This window comes from Pangasianodon hypophthalmus, chromosome 14 (genome assembly GCF_027358585.1).
Source record: "Pangasianodon hypophthalmus isolate fPanHyp1 chromosome 14, fPanHyp1.pri, whole genome shotgun sequence".
NCBI classification, from domain to species: Eukaryota; Metazoa; Chordata; class Actinopteri; order Siluriformes; family Pangasiidae; genus Pangasianodon; species Pangasianodon hypophthalmus.
Genome location: NC_069723.1, coordinates 3255896 through 3277003, shown reverse-complemented (window position 1 = coordinate 3277003; position 21108 = coordinate 3255896). Strand labels below are relative to the sequence as shown.

At 37.6% G+C, this 21108-nt stretch overlaps 1 protein-coding gene across 3 annotated transcripts in view; it reads left to right on the top strand.

The window, feature by feature from the left end:
- The window catches only part of lsamp (limbic system associated membrane protein), a 668261-nt gene that overhangs the window by 440887 nt on the left and 206266 nt on the right, over positions 1-21108 (top strand). For 2 of the 3 annotated variants that reach the window (XM_034310837.2, XM_053239590.1), the window contains one exon: positions 13132-13210. In XM_034310837.2, coding sequence (XP_034166728.1) covers positions 13132-13210 — 79 coding nt within the window. Of the gene's footprint in view, positions 1-12556; positions 13211-21108 lie in introns of those variants that run through there. The other variant, XM_026943528.3, reaches the window with a different exon arrangement.

Here is a 21108-nt window from a genome sequence, read left to right as displayed (position 1 = left end):
TTTCATGGAAGGAGTCTCCAGTTTCAGTGCTTCGTAACAGCAGAGGTTAAGCTGTAACTTTAAGTTTTCCATTAAAAGTCTTAACAACTTAGCAGTTTACGCTTTGTGTTGTTTTTTTTTTTATTGTCTTGTTAATTTCAAGACAGAGGCTGGTGAGAGAACGACTGTTTATATCTGCTATAATGACGTTCCACACCATTAAATGTAACTATAAATAGATAAAAATGAAAGAAATGTATGATGTGTTATTCATTACTAAATAAAAAAAATTGTAATCAGTGAGTTGATGACTTTTTGGCACATGCTGCTAAAGTAACACCACCGTGTCATTGATTATTCTCCTATATCAGCAAGACACGGTGTGTTTTTATTCCTTACATAATAATGTATGGAAACGGTAATCATGGTCGCTTATCGTTGCGACAAAATTCTTCATTTTCCCTGCCTCATTAGCGCCATCCTCTGGTCATAAATCTTTGCCTTTGATTATGAGGAACATCAGAGTCTTCTCAAAGCCAGAATCCAGGCTTCATGTTGGATAACTTCAGCCAGCAGCTGATATACATCCAAACAAACACTCTCCGAGCTCAGCGCCACACATATTTATGTATGTCCTCACTCTGAACTGCAGCAGCCATCTTGGACTGTCAACGATCCTCTCCACTGCTGAAGCCTTGTGAAATATTCATCACAAGGTGTATTCTGTCATTCACTTTTTTTTTTTTTTTGCCAAAAGACTCAATTGAGATCCATCCCAACCTTCTCCTGCTTCACTCTGTTTTGCTGATGGAGGAGGAAAAGTAGTTGTAGCAAACGCTGCCATTTTTCAGCCACTGTTTTTCCTTCCCTGGGCTGATGATAGACCTGTTTTTTTTTTTTTTTTCTTTCAGTGGGTGTACTGACAAATATGCACATTAAATATTGAATAGCCATGATATGCAAGGAGCAGCTTGAGATCTGATAAGGAAGGCAGCGTGGCAATACATCCCTGACATGTTGCTTTAGCTTCCGAGTCCATGATTTCTTCTGAGTATTTCATTTGGTGCGGATATTTAATAGGATTAGGTCTGCGACTGTTCTATAAACCTTCCGAGAATTGAGAAAATGTGACATATTCTTGAGTCAAGTCAATTGAACTGGCCTTTGCGGACTTTTTTTTTTTTTTTTAAGTGTTACGGGTGTTTCGAGCTGAGGTTCAATGCCTTTGCAGTGAAACACTTTAATAATTCAACCAAGAGCAGGCCCTTTGGTTTTGAGGCTGTTTTGAAAAGGGTCAAAGTCTGTTTATGAGGCCAAGGAAAGCATTTCTCGTGTGTGTGTGTGTGTGTGTGAAGTAAAGGAAGGACCGAGATGAGTGCTCATTGACTTCTGAGCCAATAAAACAAAAAGTGTTTACATCTAAAAGCTGCAGTGGATAAACGGAGAAGTGCACCAACGCACGTCACCGACGTAGAGCCAAATAAAATCTGCAAAATGTGGACTTCCTTTCTTCACAGCATGAGAATTGCTCGTCTCCACTTCTTCAAGAACCTGCTGGGCAGTCTCAAAGACACACATACACACTCATACAGACATATAAACAGCAGTAATCAAATACCTGCGGTGTTCTTTTCCTCTCATTTGTCAGATAGATGAGCGTTATCGAATGTATGTCAAAAGCCTGCAATCTGCAGGCAAACAGTTATAATTGGCCACAGTCTCTGGCTGTCAACAATCTGCCAAAGAACCAGTACCATTTCAAGAGCTCTGCCTCCTGAACACGCTGAATTTAATTCCAATCAGCATGCATTGTGAGCTTCCAAGGGTTAGCAGTGCAGAGCTACATCGGAAGCCCTCTGAATTATCGCCTTCTACTCAAGTGCTCTCTCGCTTTCCATAACAAATAGGATCTGCATGCATAGCGAGTGAGAGACACATGACACAGTGAATTATACACGCACCTCTTACCAGTTAGTATCCTTTTCACCTGTATGGATTGGGGGGTTCGAATCAAGCAAAGCTATAAGTGTTTCTAACGGGCACTTATTTAAAGCGAGCACCAGTGAAATTGTGATTGACTGACCCATTGTATACCCAGCTCCATTACCTCTGGGAAAATTAAAGGTATTGTTCAGCACTGCTAAGAAAAATACTAAGAAAAAAAACACCTTAGACCACCAACATGAGCAGTGTAATATAGGGTGGTCGCAAGCAAGCATCCAGGACAGCCATGATAGTTGCTTCGGCAAGAGATCTGGGTGCCAACAAGTTTTTGGTAGTTGATAAGCACTGCAAGTTTGAGATTCTTGAGGGTCTGTGCTGGCTTCTTCAGTGTGGATTACTTGCTTTTTTTAAAAAGAAATTTAAAGTGTATAGAAAAGCTGACTGAGGCAGCTGAGGAATGAAGTAGGGAGTGTTTGCCAAGGCCAGCATTTTTTTGCCAAGCATTGCCTAATATATGTTTCCCCAGACAAAGGAGTCAAGATTTTGATTTACGGCTGTTGAGTTGATAGAGTTGATTACATGCTGCTCGAGTTGTTGGTGCCGAAGTAATGCTGTAGGAGTCATGCTGTTGAGCTGATGGTGTTGAAGTGATGGCATTGACGTGATGGTGTTTTGTTGATGGTGTCAAATTGTCACTGTCGAGTTGTTGGTGCCTAGTTGATGGTGTCAAGTTTCTGCTGTCCAGGTAATACTGTTGAGCTGATAATGTCGAGTCGATGTTGTTGGGTTACTGCTCTTCAAGGGATGCCATCGAGGTGATGGTGTCAGGTTGATGCTGTCCTGCTGATGATGTCGAGTTGATGCTATCATTGAAATAATGACCAGCATTGGACAAGGCCAGAAACATTTGGGTTTCCTGGATGCCATACATGCCAGAGTTAAAGTCCCAGGCCAGTATCATATGATGTCAGCAAGATCATTGCACCAAACCTGAAAGAACTTACCTTAGAATAATCCAAACCTGGAATATATGTCATTAACTGGTAAAAGGCATGAAGTACATCATACAATATTGAATATGTAGTTAGACTCTGAAAGAGGCCAAAGCATAGCTTGTTGCCTCTTGATTATGCCATCAATAGACCAATGGCTGAGATCAGTTTCTTAACCGCTTCCTAGATACCAATGCCCTTGAGTGTTCTGTTTTCACCAAATTACAATTTCAAATGTACTGGAAACATTACACATTCAATTCCAAATCAAAGCATTAACAAATTTTATCAAGTATGTAAAGGATTTCAGCCTTAGTTTGTTCAGGATGAACAAACTACATTCCATAGTTCCTGTGAATTTTTGGGTTTTGCTTCAGAAACTGCATTTTTAATGTCACCCCACACATTTTCAATGGGGTTGAGGTCAGGGGATTGAGCAGGCCACTCCATTAATTTAATCCTTTTTGTCTGGAACCAAGATGTTGCTCGCTTACTTGTATGTTTGGGGTCGTTGCCTTGTTGAAAGACCCATTTCAGGGGCACTTCCTCTTTGGCATAGGGCAACATAGTCTCTTCAAGTATTTTGATGTATTCATACTGATCCATGATCCCTGGTATGCGATAAATAGGCCCAACACCATAGTATGAAAAACATCCCCATACCATAATTTTTGCATAATCGTCTTCACAGTGTACTGTGGCTTGAATTCAGTACTCGGGGGTCACCTGACGTTCTGCCGATGACCACTAGACCTGAAAAGAACAATTTTACTCTCATCAGTCCACAGAATGTTATGCCATTTCTCTTTGGGCCAATCAATGTGTTCCCTGGCAAATTTTAACCGATTCTGCACATGCCGTTTTTTCAACAATGGCTTCTTGCTGTTAGCTTAGCTTCAATCAAACATCTTCTGACTGTAACAGTACTTGTAATTTTAAATCATCTTTGATCTTTCTGGAGAGGATGATTGGCTGAATCTTTTCCATTCTGACTCTTCTTCGATCCGTTTTAACAGTAGTTGCTTGTTTTCTTCTGTGTGTTTCAGGTTTTTGTTGCCATTTTAAAGCATTTGAGATCATTTTAGCTGAGCTTCCTATAATTTGCTGCACTTCTTTATATGTTTTCCCCTCTCCAATCAACTTTTTTAATCAAATTACATTTTTCCTTGGAACAATGTTTGGAACGGCCCATTTTACTTAGCAGTTCAGAAGGAAATATATTTTAGAACAATGTGTGAAACATTTGCTTCCCTTCTTCCTTAATAAAGGACAATTAATGACACCTGTTTTTTCACAGAATGAGTGAATTATCTAATTAAACTCCACACTGCTATTATTTTGAACATGCCCCTTTGAATGAACGAGTCAATTACTCAGAACAAGCAGAGTGCATGTCATGATAGTTGGGTTTGTTATTTTTCTATTACACTACTACATCTTGGTGTTGAAAACCACTGGTTTAAATTACCATGTATGAGAGAGAATCATTATCTAGTAGTAATCTTAAGGATACTTAAGTCCTTATGACAGTCAAAATTGGCTGAACATACCAGTAAGTGTTATACTTGTAAGGCTCTCCACGAGCTGACTTCTGCCAGAGCAATATATCTCTAGCATGAAAGCATGATTAGACAGTAAGCCAATGCACTAGCATGATGGTCAAGTGGAATCTCCTGGAAAAGAGCAAAGGGTAAAGAAAGTTTCTAAACATTTCTTGCACTCCTCACTCACCCCTAGAAGATTTTTGGCTCAGCTGGATGGTCGTGTTTATGCAAGGAACAACAAGGGTGGAATTGTCTGTCCTTGAGCAGCAAGCTCCTGCGGAGATGCACAGGAGCTATGGCAATTGAAAAGAAATTTCTTTCTACAAATGGGCTGTAGATAGCCTTGCGCTATTATCTCCACAGAATCAAAAATGATATGAACCCAGAATGGCAAGTGCTCATGTGAGGCAAGGCAATGAAAAGCAGAATCTCATGGTGACACTTTGCCCTTGGGTCCTTCAGGTTTGAGACTAGGCAGGTCAGGCAGGCAAAAGAATTTGTTTAGCTGTACAGGTAAGGAGGCATACAATTTGACAGAAATGTCTAGTATGAATAATGTTTCAGAGAAGGAATGGACTGAAGCTTGTGTAATTTTCTTTATCAGTATTTGTACTCAAGTGAATTATCACTACAGTGACAGTACTTTAATGCAGGTCTGAATGTTCATTAATCTTTCCACCACTGATTGCTATTTAATTTGGCTTTCTTTGTTTGCCATATACAATTGTTTGCTAACTACTTAGTGTACCATTAATCAACACACCATTAGGTATCATATGGTCCATCCAAAAGTAATCACACTTTTGACACTGAAAGGTGAACAAATGATGCACTCCCACTTCTAGTGGTAAAAGTCATAAAAACACTGTTGCAAGCCTGAGGATATCTATTTAGCTAGCTAGTAAATAGCCATTACGTCTTTTTTCTGGATGAAAAGCACATTGACAGTGGAAAGGAGACTGATAAGAATATCAACACTTCTCTCAAATACACTATAAAGTTTGTGGAACCCTGACCATCACATTCATATGTGCTTGGTGGACATCCCATTCCAGACTTATTCCCCCTTTGCTGTTATAATAAGCTCTACTCTTCTGGGAAGGCTTTCTGCTAGATATTGGGGCGTGGCTGTGGGGATTTGTGTCCATTCATCCACAAGAGCATTAGTGAGGTCAGGCACTGATGTTGGGCGAGGAGGCCTGGGGTGCAGTCGGCGTTCCAGTTCATCCCAGTCGGGTTGGGTCAGGACTCTTCATGGACTTCAGGGTCTTCATGGAACTTGCTTTGTGCACAGGGGCATTGTCATGGTGGAACAAGTTTCGGCCCCTTAGTTCCAGTGAAGGGAAATTGTAATGCTACAGTATACAAAGACATCCTATACAATTGTGTGCGTCCAACTTTTCCAAATTTGTGGCAACAGTTGGGGAACACCCAACCCCATTGGTGTGATGGTCAAACCTTTTTACCAAGAAAAGACTCAGGATAGGATAGAATCCACTGTACCAGCAGATGTGTGCACCACTATATAGAGAAACTAATCACAGCTCAAACTATTGAAAATTTTTTTACTTCTGAATTGGTGAGAATGAGTCGTGCATGTGGAATCAACTAAACCTAGTCAACTCAAGCCTATTAAGCCAAATACTGTTATTCTGCCCTAATAAGGTATAGCTTCCTGTTTACACTTTGTTTATCACATCCAGACCAAGAAGGTTTTCTGGCTAGATTTGGAGAACCTGTCATAAGATGTACAACCAACCATATTTCTTACACAGCAACAAATTTCCCAAAAGCAGCAAATATTATTTGTGCTTTCCAGTTCCAGTGTCCTTTGCTGGCCGTGAAGATATACAGTTATATTTTTATCTACTTTACCAAACTAGATAGAGGTCACCATCTTTTTTTAAAAGAGTTAAAAAGGTGATTTGAAGGCTATGAATCTTTCAGAAAACTCAGTTTAGTATTCTATCATGAGCAGGAGGATATGGGTCCTCGTGTGGAGAGAAAGCACCTGCGCCAGAGCCCATTTCCAATCTCTGGGATTGCATCCTTGGAGTGCCCTCTCCAGCCTCTCTATCAATGGCACAAAACAGTGCAGAATTGTGAGTGTAGTCAGCTCAAAGGCTTTGAGAAAATGCAGACAAATCCCATCTGTTCTCTCATCCTTTTACCTCATACGCATTTTTGACACTTTGCCGTGTTGTCTAGAGACGCTGTGAATGCAAACTGTTGCAAGTGCCAGGACTACAGATGTTTTTGTGGCGCTTTAACCTTCCTTCTGCCTACACAGTCTGACTGAGGACGCAGGCCAGTCATTTCTCGATCTCGAGTTCAATTCAATTACCAAATATTTATTGCTCAGATCATCTCTGTAACCTTTATGCGCAAATGCCAAAGATGGAGGTAGAATCATACTTTCTTCAGCAGAATGTTTATTTCCTCTGTATACACAAGACATGCCCATATTTCAGCATGGTTTTAGGTGCACCAACTTATTTTCGAAAAGTTTATTCATCTCACTGACTGCACTTTGCACGAGGACAACGAGCATGGATTTCATTCGATTTTCTATATAAAATCGTAATAAAAGCCATGACCAATAACCCTGCTTATAATCTTTCATTGCTAATTCTAATACTTTATTTTATAATAACAATTTATACATTTGAACACCATTTGACTGCCTTGTATGGCATTCCTTTCAAAAATTCATTTCAATCAAGGCAATTCTTACCTGCTATATATGACAGTAGAGTGCAAAAGTTTGCATATCCTCAGGGAGAAGATGAAGAGTGCAAAGAAATGTAATTCATACCAACAGAACCTTTAGTTGCTTAGGTTTCAACAATGTTCCATCAGTATCACAAGTAAGATATAATAATGGCCAATAAATGTACATTAAGGTTTTTAAATGATATCAGTTCAAACTCCTTTAATAACTTGCAGGTCCACGACTTGGCTGTTATAACTGACCAATAACTTATAACCAATAAGTTACTTTTTCTTATTTTTTTTCCATTTTGAAGGCTTTGTTGTATGATGTAACTTTGCCAGAAAAGAATCAGAAGGTTTTTTTTTTTCATGCCAAATCACTAAGTTACAGCAAATTCAATGAAGTCCTTAGAACTAAAAAATAAATAAATAAATAAAATCGGAAACTAGTATTAATCTCACTCAGTGTCATGCTGTTATAGGAAAATAATCAACGATGGGGTGGTGTGATGAATCGGAGTCACTGGTACCACCCTGTAGTTGATTAGTTTCCTATAACAGCATGTGCAATATGTTTTTCTTCCTTTTGTACCACGGCAATTTGCCCACAAAGACAATTTATTTATTTAATAACCATCAAGTTCTCACTTACATTATAGCAGCTATAAACAATCGGTTTTTCATCAGCCTCTCTATTTTCGCAGCTTATCATGTTAATGAGAAATCGCAAAGCGTAACCTCCTCTGGCAGAAGAGTTACAGACAGTTACAAAGCATTGACGCTTGAGACTAAATAAACTTTTGAAAATTTGTTTATTATTAGTGGAGTGTCGTCTGTACAAGTCCTACTGTTATAGAAAATGAATCAACAGCTTCTGACCAATCAGAATGCAGAATTCAACAGGACAAAATTATGACGTGAAAGTGCTCATCTCCTCCACCTCGTAAACCTCAATTTAACCCCAAAGCAAGAAAGTTCAGTTCTACCTCAAAATATATCCAAGATACTCAAAAGCATTATAGAGTTCTTCATGCTAAGTGGTAGACAGTGCGTTTAACGTGATGCTCGCTCTGCAATTTAATGATGATCGTCGTGCTGTGGTGCTTTTTTTTCACACTTAAGCTGCCAGATCTGCTGGCATTGTTAATAGCTTTGGGATTTATTGACGTGTCAGAAGAGTATCCTGCTGTTGCGGTCATTATGTGACTGTGCTGAAAAAGAACCTGCCACAAAGAACAATGTGCGTCAACTGTTTCTTTAAATGGCATAAGTTACTGAGCTACCTTTACCACCTTGAGGTTGTTTATCTTCCTATAACAGTACATCTCAAACTGTTTTATTCCTGCAATTTGCCAACAAAAACAAGTTCGTTCCTGTTCTCACTTACATTATAACAGCTAAAAGCAGACATTCCCTCTTTTCTCTTTCTCTCTCTATTGAAGACAAAGAAAAACGCAGCTTGTCGTGTTACCAAGAAACCGTGAAACCGTAAGTTCCTCTGTCCTGAAGATGTAGGAAAGGTTACAGCTTTACAAAGTGCTGACACTGGAGACTCCTTCCATAAATGTTAAATAAACGTCTCCTTACCTTGTCAATGATTACACACATTCTTTAAATATGTTTACGTCCGTCGTACAAGTCCCTGTGAATGAGCTGTTACTATATATTCAATAATGTATTAAAACGAGAGCTGGAACAGGAAACGTCAGAAATTGGTATTAATCTTAAATTATATCAGGATTCGCATATTAAAATGTAGAAATGTGTCTAAAATCGTGCACCTAGAAACAACCTTGAGCTATGAAATATATATTTACACACTATTAATCGGTAGTTAACAGCTATGGCATTCAGTCTTTTCTTTAATAATAAAAGCTTTTCTGTTTTTTAAGCTGTTTTTTTCCCTGCAGAATTCAAATTCCGTTCAAAAAAACAGCAAATTCACTGAAGGGGAAAGGTCGAGGGACGTGACAGATGTGCATTTGCGTCAAATAGGAAACAAACATGTCGATTAATAAAACACAGGGAAAAAAATGTGCTCTGTGTTGCCCTTTAACATATTGTCCCCGGATATTTACTTTTCAACAACAACAACCGCAAACAGTCAGGGCTCTGAGTCCCAGCCTGCTCCATCCTGCAGCGCATGCACGATTTCCTCCTGGCCTACATGGATTTCTAATCCTGTTGATCGTTGCTCTTCTTGAAAGATCATTTGTTTCGGTACAGGACGAGATCTGCGAAACCATTAGACCCTGAACCAACATAATGCCCTTCTTTAATTGCTGTTTGCTTCGTGGGTTTAGGAGACAGCAGTAAAACGTAGGCCTGTTTCATAAATCGTGATTTATTAGGGCGTAAAGTTCATTTGTTTTATGAGAGCTAATGAACGAGTGTGCAGATATACAGTACAGTGTTGGGGGGGGGGGGAAGAAGAGAATATTATTTAAAGTGTGAGGAATTTAGACAGATAAATAGTTCGCTAGAACTATTTAGCTACAGTAATATACTATTGAATAGAAAAACCTCATAAAAAAAGTATTATAAATCTGTGTGTGGTGGGGAGGGGGGGAGTTTTTTGGTGTGTGTTTTAATAACAATGGCTTCTAGTATTGAGTGATTAGTCTATTCACGTAGTCTAAATGAAGTTTTCTAAAGACGCAGCTCGTCACAGTTGACTAACACAACATCCATAAACTCAGAGCACATTGTTATGCTTTGTTTTTTTTTTTAAAGATAATCCCTAATTCCTTATTAGTTGTGTGCTTAATGATTGCACAGAGAAGCAATAACAATACACACAGAGCCGCGCCAGCTCCACGAAACAGCACTGCTTTCACCGTTTCATATCACAAATGCAACATTCTGCCATGTTTATGAGTTAAAGGATAAGTAGGAAATAAAACATGGAACACTCGTGAAGCTAGTTAGTTCCTGTTCTCACTTATGTTACAGCAGCTGTAAACAGTCGTCCCCTCGCCAACGCTAACGCTACAAAGAAAGGCACGTTACTATTGACGAGACTTCGTGTCACATGCGGGAGGCGGAGCTCAGGAGAGTTCTCTCTACGGAAGATAATAAGACAAAGAAAAACGCAGCTTGTCGTGTTACCGAGAAACCACAAAGCGTAAACTCGTCTGTCCTGAAGATGTAGGAAAGGTTACAGCTTTACAAAGTGCTGACACTGGAGACTCCTTCCATAAACGTTAAATAAACGTCTCCTTACCTTGTCAACGATTACACACATTCTTTAAATCTGTTTACGTCCGTCGTACAAGTCCCTCTGAATGAGCTGTTACTATATATATATATATATATATATATATATATATACAATAACGTATTAGAAAGTGCGCTGGAACAGGAAACGTCCGAAATTAATCTTAAATTATATCAGGATTCGCATATTAAAATTGTCTAAAATCATGCAGGTAGAAACAACCTTGAACTATGAAAAATATATTTACTTAAGCAGTAATTAATCGGTAGTTAACAGCTATAGCATTCTATCTTTTCTTTAATAATAAAAGCTTTTCTGATTTTTAAAGTTTTTCTTCCCTCCAGAATTCAAATTCTGTTCAAAAAACAGCAAATTCACTGAAGGGGAAAGGTCGAGGGACGTGACTGATGTGCGTTTGCTTCAAATAGGAAACAAACGTTGATTTTGGGAAAGTCAGGCATGGTTTGCTTCTGTTCATGTCTAAATTATTACAAAGTCACACTTTTATTAGCATATTCACATAATCGAGTGCTAATTAAGGCTCGACAGAATGACGATACGCACATCACTGTTGTTGTAACTAAAACTCATTTTAATTGTATTACTTTTAACTATGAGCTGTTTCAGCTGAGCATCGTTCATTAACTCGGAGCATCATATGCAATGAAACATAACTTTGGATCATAAACGATACAATTTTTGTGTTGGACCCATTATAGCACCCCTGATTGTTGTTCACGGTTACAATTCAACTTGCGTACATAGTACGAGGAGAAATTATTTAAAAATGAAGTGAAATATGTGACTGGATCTACTTAATTATTTAAGTATTAATTATGAATGAACTCAGTATGAAAAGGTAACTCTGACTGAAATATTTCACAGCTGTCCTGATATTCAAATCTTTTCTTCTGATGCGTTTCTTTCGGATGAATTCTAATGTAATTAATTAGAATTACAGACACGAATTATAGACAAAAGAATTCAAACTGTATGCAAAATCTTTCCATTCAGATAATAAGCTGATTTAGTTGTTAAAGTGAAACTTATTTAAATACATAAATTAGTATTCAGTAAATTAAAGTTTATTATATAAAATTCAGGATATAAAAGGTTGCTATTTAATTGCTACGGCAGGTTTTTTTTCTTATTTGCATACAGACCTGCTTTTTTTTCTTACTCATTTGCTTAAAGGAATGCTTTTGTCAACATATTTGCATAAAAGTTTTTTTTTCCTCTAACCTTTTTATCTCATTTGCATAACGTTGTGTTTTTAGTCATTAGTATAAAGGTGTGCTTTTCATTCATTTGCATAAAGGCGTGGTTTTCGTTACTCATTTGCATAAAGGTGTGTTTTTAGTCATTAGTATAAAGGTGTGCTTTTCATTCATTTGCATAAAGGCGTGGTTTTCGTTACTCATTTGCATAAAGGTGTGTTTTTAGTCATTAGTATAAAGGTGTGCTTTTCATTCATTTGCATAAAGGCGTGGTTTTCGTTACTCATTTGCATAAAGGTGTGTTTTTAGTCATTAGTATAAAGGTGTGCTTTTCATTCATTTGCATAAAGGCGTGGTTTTCGTTACTCATTTGCATAAAGGTGTGTTTTTAGTCTTTAGTGTAAAAGTGTGCTTTTCATTCATTTGCATAAAGGTGTGGTTTTCGTTACTCATTTGCATAAAGGTGTGTTTTTAGTCTTTAGTGTAAAGGTGCGCTTTTCATTCATTTGCATAAAGGCATGGTTTTCGTTACTCATTTGCATAAAGGTGTGCTTTTTTTCACTTATTTGCATAAAGGCGTGGTTTGTGTACTATTTGCCTGTAGATGCATGTTCTCGTCACTGATTTACATAAATATGTACATGTACTTTTTTCACTCATTTGCATAAAAGCTTTTTTTTTTCACTTATTTGCATAAAGGCGTGTTTTTATTATTCATTAAATGATTACGTTAATAATTTAAATGATTTAAATATGTAAATTAAATACTATTAAGTTAATTATTAAGTAGTGTTAATGAACTTAGTATTTAGTATATAAAAGGTTTCTTTTTTACTGCAATACTTCTCAGCATATTTGTATTAAGGCGTGTTTGTTTTTTTTTTTTTTTTTTTTTTTTTTTAACTCATTTGCATAAAGGCGGGGTTTGCGAAGGCGCGCGCGCGAGAGGGAGAGCATCCCGTTGCCGTGACGACCCGGAAAGCGTGCCAATCGCGCGCTCGCGCAGGGGGGCAGCACCATCAGCAGCATCAGCAGCGGCGGCAGCGCGAGCGGCAGCAGCGATGTATAGCGGGGCGGCGGGAGCGCGCGCACAGACCGCGGAGAGAGAGAGAGAGCGCGCGCGCTCCGAATCCACTCAGGCTGTGCCTCCTCGCGCGGCGAGCGGCGCATCATCACGGACCGGATCTCTGCGTCTCCTGTGTTTATTATTATTTTTTTTAATCCCAAACTCGCGGTTTGTTTTCCGACCCGTTTAGTGGTTTAGACAGAACCCGCGCGCAGAAGTGAGAGAAATTTTTAGGAGACAGTTTCGGGACGGTTGCAAAGCCACTCGAGCGCTTTTCATCACCTTTATTTTGAGCACGCACATACTTTTTTTTTTTCCTCCCTCCTCTTCTCTTCTCTGTCTTTCTCTTGGATCTATCCCCGCGTGTTGTGAGCCGTGATGTCGGTGCGGAGGAGCGCGTGCTGCTGGTGCCACTTGCACGCGACCCTGTTCCGACTGCTGTGTGTTCTTCTGCCCGCAGGCTTTCCCGCACGCAGCGTGGACGTTCAGCGCGCGACGGACAACATCACCGTGCGCCAGGGAGACACAGCCGTCATCAGGTAAGAGGAGTGTGTGTGTGTGTGTGTGTGAGAGAGAGAGAGAGAGAGAGAGTGTGTGTGTGCGCAACTTTTGCGCTTGCGACTCCACGCATATGTGCTTTTTTTTTTTTTTTTTTTTTTAATTTTATGTAATTTTATTTTCTTGTGGATGCACGAGCGCTTCCGTTCCTGATGCTTGGTTTCATGTCACTGCTTTTGGATGATATTTTCGGATGCTGTGTGTCCAGTGGGGACCTTAAATGATCTTTTAAACTATTTCAAGCATAATTCAAACGCATTTTAATACTGGAGATTAAAAAAAAAAAAAAAAAATCTCCCAGATGCTGGAAAAAGCAAAAAAAGGAAAATAAAATGCGCATGTAAATATTAGAGTTGTGAGGCTTTCTGCTGCATATTGGCAGCTTCTCTTCTGGGTTAATCTGCATGCACTTCATTAGCTGTTCTCCTGCTGTGAGGAAGAAGCGGTTCACAAATAAATATAAAAAATCAGAAGAGCATGATAATGCCATCTGCCATCCAAATGTCCAAATGTTGTTATGGACAGCATGGTGCTTTTTTTTTTAAAGCCACTGTTCGCAAAGCGAGATCCAGGAATCTCCAGGGATCAGTGAAGCATTGCCAATAATTTTATTTTATTAATTTTTTTATTTTTTATTTTTATTTCAGTGATAGAAACCTTGACTCACCATTATCAAAGTTATTACACCTATAAATAACATCAACTGGAATCTAATAATGATTTAAATGAAGTTCTGAGGGTGGAAAATTCGGAAAGGAAGGCGAGAAACAAAGTAGAAATGACAGTTTTGGACATTTGTTAAAGATTTTTGGTTAAATTGCATCTAGAAAATGTCATCTCTTATACTGGAGCAAGAAAAATATCAAAACTCAACAGAAACATGTTTATTTCACTGTTTTTTGTTTAATCACAACCACAATATTGTCTGAAACTTTGAAGAAGGCTTAAGCTCCGCCCACTTCTCAATCACATCAGGGCGCTTACTAGAGTGTAAACAACTTTTTGTATTTTTAAAACCTTTTCCCCGAAAATCAGATTTTTCTCTACTCAGTAGCAAAATTCTCAGTTTTTAGATGCGTTCATGAAATTTTAGTGACAACGAATTTCCCAAAACTGTTGATAAATGGTGGATTTACGTCAGATTTTAAAAATGCATGGTGTTTTCTTGATTAAAGAATTGATTAAAAACAAAAAGCTTTTTCGACAAACTTTACTATAAACGTCTTTCTCTCGAGAGCGTTTTCTCTGTGAAATAAATAATTAAATTCTGACAACTTCAAAAGACATCAAAAGATTTTTGATTCTATTAAGTATGCAAATGTATACATATTTAATTACATGAAGCCTCATTTGCATACATAAATTAGAATGAACAAAACTTCAAGAATATCAGCAATCCACTGACAAAGACTGATTACAATATAGTTTTTGTTTATTTTAACAAATTACTCAATACAATGGTAATGTTTTGTCTTAAAAACATCTTTTACTTTTATAAATAGACAAAATATTTCTGTACATGTTTAAATAATGTGCCTATATTTTTAATAGTTTGTTTTTTAAATAAATCTGTACTGAGCAGGTCTAAGATTTTTAAAAAGTATTTAAAAGTTGTACATCAAGGTGTAAATTTAGAATTACATATTTTCAACTTTTGAAGCACAAATTTGGAATTGTGAATCAAACTGCGAAGCAAGATTTACACGTTTAGACTTGCATATTTACGATTGTGCATTTTGAAATTTGGCCAACTGTTCCAAATAGAAATTTTTTGACATTTTGTTCTCTTTTTTCAATTTTTGATCCTAAACCAATATCAGCTCTGAGTATCGGCTGATTTCCAGTGCCCGAAGCTGTGCAAAACGACACGGATATACACAAATCGTACACATTTACACAATACTATTTGCTAATTATTTTCCAGAGAATTGCATGAATTTAGTCTTTTTTAAACCCACATCAATATCCTTTACCCACATCACTACCCTCTTTGCTCATAGCCAAGACATTCTTCTTATTATTATTATTATTAATCATTAAAGTTACGATTTACATCATATCATGTGAAACTTAATGTTAAACCTCGTTGTGATAATCTAGTTTGAATAATAAAAGAACGCCCACTACAACATCTCTGGGAAATTTGAAAATTTGTTTTTCCAACGACGAGAAACAAGTAAGTTTAGCTAGCTAAAACAGAAGCAAACTATTTCCTGTCTGCAGTGACCATACCAAACAAACACACGAGCAAAATTTGGTCATGCCTTTATTTATTTATTTGTTTGTTTGTTTATTTATTTTACATTAACATTATTCATTATTTGGAGGCATAACATTTGGTTTGTTCATTTTGATATTAGCTACCGTTAGCTATTGATATTGAATTTGTAACTCTAAAGATGTAGCGTAATCTTATTTTAGCTGTGATTTTTTGGTTGTTAGCCATAACATGACGTAAACATCAGTAAAGTCACGGGGTCTAACCAGGGCATGGTTAAGTCATGGTGATTATTGTGTACTTTAATGCAAGGAATGAGGATTTTGACTGAATAATAACAAGTAAGACTGACTTTCATTTCATTAGAATTGAAGAAGTGTACAAACACTGATTCCACCCAGAACCCTAACCATAACTTTTTCATACACATTGAGTTAATAAATGTAAAAATCAGCAGTTCTCGGCTGCTAACATGCCAGATAGAGCTCATGAAGGACATGATAATGATCATTAGAGCAGGAAGAGGCAAACGGAGAGCTGTTAAATACTTAAACGTGCGCCGAGCACCTGGATCTCCACCCCGAGGACTGGAGATAAGAACTCCTGGCATGAATTCTGACAGTGAGTTGATTCTCATTACATCGTCGTGTGACAGATTGTAGATCCACCATAACAGCAAGATATTCATTTGCAGAACTTCATTATGAGGAATATGATTGTTTTTCTCAACCAGGTTTGTTTAAGTCCCTCAGGACAAGATGAAGAAGAAATCACATTTTTGGCATAATGTGTTTGTTGGGTTTTAAAGATGTTCCTTCATTAGTTCTAGGAACCTAAACTGGTTCAGGGTACTTGGGTTGATCGCTGTGTCCATGTAGGTTTCTTCTGGGTTCTCCAGTTTCTCCACCTCTGAAAAACATGCATCTGTCGACTCCCATAGTCTATGATTTGTACTTGCAAAATTCCCACCCATGAAGAGCTTCTGATTCCTTTCAGGTTTAATATTGACCTCTACATTCTTATTGTCTGCTCTAACTCTGCAAAATTCGCCAAACTTTGCACGTTTCTTCTTGACATAACTGTTCTAACTCTGCCAGATGTCAGACACTGCCTTCTTCAAATCGGGCCTGGAGACAGACAGGGTCATGGCAAAACTGCCTTTTTTTATTTTATTTTTTTTTTATTTTAGTTCTTTATCAACTGTTTTCTATTGATTGCTTGTCTTTCTCCAGGATACACCCACATTTCAGTCTTCTCTTGGATTTTACATTAAATGCAAAAATAAATTCACTTTATTTTCCTTTCTCTCGTTGAAACTTCTGTAGTTTCGTTTTTGTAACCATATATACAGGATTTTACGGTAACCGCCAGGTGTTTGGGGGGGTAACTAGAGAACAAGAACTTGATAAAACATGCAGTTTATTAAGTAAGAGCTCTACCCTGTTGTTCTTTAACATGAAATCAGGAAATCAGGTCACTGTGGCAAATTAGAAAATTATCCAAGAATTATAAAGAAAATGTCTGTAAGATGATGATAATGAAAGCTTTATCAGCCTCATAAAGTTCTAACAAATGGACAAAATAATAGGTATGTTCTTGCAATGGAGCTCTTATACAATGTGCTCCTTTAATATGTCGATACAATGTGATTTTTAAGAAATATGGAAAGAGAACTTCAAGCAGATTAAAAATGATCAGTTGGTTTAGAATACGTTCGGCATTGCGATATCAAGCGGACCTGACTAATCCTTGGGGATGGGTGTGCTAACTTTTGCACACTAAACTGCCGAACAGCTATTGACTTGTCTTTTGATGCACTCACTTTGGCTAATATTATTATAACCTACTGTATCATGTTCTGCAAAAATGACTATGATTATTTGCTTTAAGTGAAAATTCTTTAATAATTTTATTATTTGTAAGTACCTCATTAAATGGTTTTCGGGTATCCTCACTAGTGTGCGCAGGTTTGTGTGCGAACGAAGTGTGAGCTTGCGTGACTTTGATTTACCACAAATCTCCGACTTGCTGTCAGCACTCAGCTGCTCGTTCGCTTCACTTTCATCTGTTCATCATTCGCGAGAAGCCTTTTTATGTGAAACAGCCACTTGACTGGAACGCTGCTTTCATTCATCTTTTTTTTGCTTGTTCAGGTTGTAATTAGACGACTGTCTAATGCCATTTACATTTCGGCTGCAAATGTTGTCAAAGGAAGGCATGAAGCTTGGCAAAGCTTCAGTCGTGTGGAGCAGCGCTTCTCAAAATGGAGTCCAGAGGGATCCGTGAAGCACATCTATGGCATCTATGATAATATTTTTTTTTACTTTGTTCTGGAAATCATAACCCATTATTATCATAGTTATTATAGAATAGATACCCTTTTGACTGCTCACCTGAAAGGGTTTGTTTACAGAAAATATCCATTAAATCTGTTATTTAAAAAAGTAGAAAGAATATAAGAACACAAACGCAAGTCTGACACCAAAAGTTAATGACTGAGCAAAGAGGCCAAGGATGACTCTCAATATGATGCTCCCGCCACCATGCTTCACTGAAAGCTAGCTTGCCCCATGATGATTTTATAGCAATGAAATTCTCAGTTAATGAGAACTTTCCTGATATAATTTATCATCATGATAAATTACATGATCATATCATCATAAAAGTACTGTCAGAATCCCAAATCCACCACCAGCTACATTTCCCAGAATACACCGCAGCCTACCAACATGGCTTTGTCCCATTCAATGGCAACTGATGTAGTAACACTCAGTGTGTCTCTGCATGAACTTAGCAAGCCATGTTTTCTTGTTATTCTGGTTCAGACGTTGTTTGCTTCTCATTTGTCATTTTGGATTTTGCCCCATTGTTGATGTTTGCTAATCGCCTGACCTCTGCCTGTTTTTGGATTACGTTTTTGCACACTGTTTTGGATTTGTTTGCCAGTTTCTTCATTAAAACTTCAAACTGCACTTGCATCTGTTTCAGCCTTCCTTACCTGACAGGTACTGTATAGAACTTTCATTCCTGTTTAGCTAAGGCTAACTATTGCGTCGCATTGGCATTCAAAACGCAAGCAACTTGAACAGCTCAGCGAGTGTTAATCGCTAGTCTGTATATCAGAGTTCTCAGGCACTACTTAGCCTTTGCCATTGTGATGCTAATGAAACCTGTTGGGTTGGTGTGAGAGACAGGTTTGAGGTGTTTCAGTATCCTCTCTCTCTGTCTCTCTCTCTCTCTCTCTGAAAGGTTTCGACATTCCTCCACGTAGCGAATTGTAATTCTCCAGACCTTTAGAGGTTTTGTTAAACTTGATTTGGAGGCCCTGCACAGCCTCAGGGCGCATTTCTGTATTCATGAGAAGCATCGGCGATGATTAAAATGAGGGATGAGAGTCTGTGTGAGGCCGGTTTGTTGTGTACGGTGGCCTGGAGGAGTCAGCTAGACCCTGTTCCATCAGCCTGGGGCTACGGTGGAAATCTCACGATGTCTGTCCCCAGCCTATGTCTGCTTCGGTCTCATAAACAGTGCTAGAAGATATATAGAAATATGTGTACTGTGTATTAAAATCTAAAAGTACGTTTTCTGAATGCTATGGTTCTGCTCGCCTTTGTTATAAATAACAAGATCAAGATCTTAACTAGAAATTGTGTTATTATGTCTAAATAGTCCTGAAACAATGACATAATAATTTAAAATATTATCAGTATCTAGTTTTGTATAAATTAGGTCAGAATAATGACATAATATCTTGAAAATAACGAGATAATGCCTCGAAATAACAACATAATATCTTGAAATAGCAAGATAATACCTCAATGTAATGACATAATATTTTGAAATAAGAAGATAATACCCAGAAATTCGATGGATATAAAAAGTCTACACACCCCTGTTAAAGTGGCATGATCAGATTCTTTTTTCACTCTCAACGTGAAATTACAACATATAAAAATTAAGTGAAAAACAAACATTTTAGGGAAAAAATAGGAAAAATAAGGAGGTTACAACAACCTGGTTGCATAAGTGTGCACACCCTTTTATAATTGGGGGTGTGGCTGTGTTCAGAATGAACCAATCACATTCAATCTCATGTTCAAAAGTAATTATCATACAGCTGTCATCAATACAATTATTCTGATTAACCCCAAATAAAGACCGGTTTCTGTAGGATTTTCTTCACATCATCTTGGTTTCATCTGACTGCTCAGTTCTCGAAAGATATCACGCAGGAGAGTGGTATAAAAGAATTTACAAAACATTAGATATACCATGGAACACCGTGAAGGCCATCATCAACAAATAGAGAAAATAGAGCACCACAACGACATCACCAAGAACAGGATATCCCTCCAAAATTTACGAAAGGACAAGACAAATGCTTACCAGGGAGGCTGCCAATAGACCTACGACAACATTAAAGGAGCTGCAGGAATATCTGACAAGTGACAAGTACTGATTACGCTTTGCACGTGACAACAATCTCTTGCGTTCTACTATTTTGAAACAATGATAATACCTCAAAATAACAACATAATATTTTGAAATAACAAGATAATACCTTGAAATAATGGCAATTTCTTTAAAAAAAATGCTAATACCTGGAAATAACAACATAATATTTTTAAATAATATTTTTGAAATAAGAAACATATCTTGAAATAACAAGATAATATATCAAAACATCATAATATTAGGGGTGGGGAGAAATAATCATTTGTATTATGCATCAGAATGCTTTGTTAAAAGATTCTACATCAGTGCAAGAAAGTGATTATTAAAAACCCAAATATTTCAAGGTTTTTTTTTTCTTTTTTACTTCAGCTGATTCCAGAAGAAGTGTTTATGTTCAAAATGCCAGAGAGGGAGAGATATCGTTAGAGAAGGCAAGTAGTAAGTAACATTCACGGCAAGAAGTCAAACCAGCTCTTTTTTTAAAAAAAAAAAATGACATTTGGGAACACTTTCAGTTTAATGAGGCTGACAGTAAAAAAATGGCTTGCCAAGACATTTGCAATTTGCTAGACGTGTTACATCCAGATTAAAGTCCGTTCCACCCCGGAGTAGCGTTAGCAGGAAAAACCAAAGTTGTATCAAAGTTGGCACCCAAATCAGAAGATAACTAAATTTATTCCATGTGTACAAAATAGTAATTGGGATGGAATCATAATCAAAATGAATCATGTGGCAAGTGAAGTTGGAATGACATTACCTGCATTTGTTTATTGCACAAAGACCAAGGAGCTATCCAAACAAGTCCGGGACGAAGTTCTGAAAAAAGTATCAGTTATGTGGAAAAAATATTGCAAACTTTAAGCATCGTACAAAGCGATATTAAATTTAAAAAAAATAGAAAGAATATGAAACAACCACAAGTCTGGCTAGAGGAAACTGTCCATTAAAAGTCAGTGACTGGGTAAAGTAGGGATTATTCAGAGAAGCAAACAAGAACCCAACTATGAACATGATGCTCCCACCACCATGCTTCACTGTGTAATGAGCGCATTAATGTAAACCTGTCATTTGCAGCTGCGACCAATCAGAATCTGGAATTCACCAGTGCTGTGGTATAAACTACAGTTTGGAGTTGCATTTAGCTTAGATAAGGAGTCTAAGTGAGTCCTTGGTGATTTAGGACACTTCACATGTCCCTCTAAACCA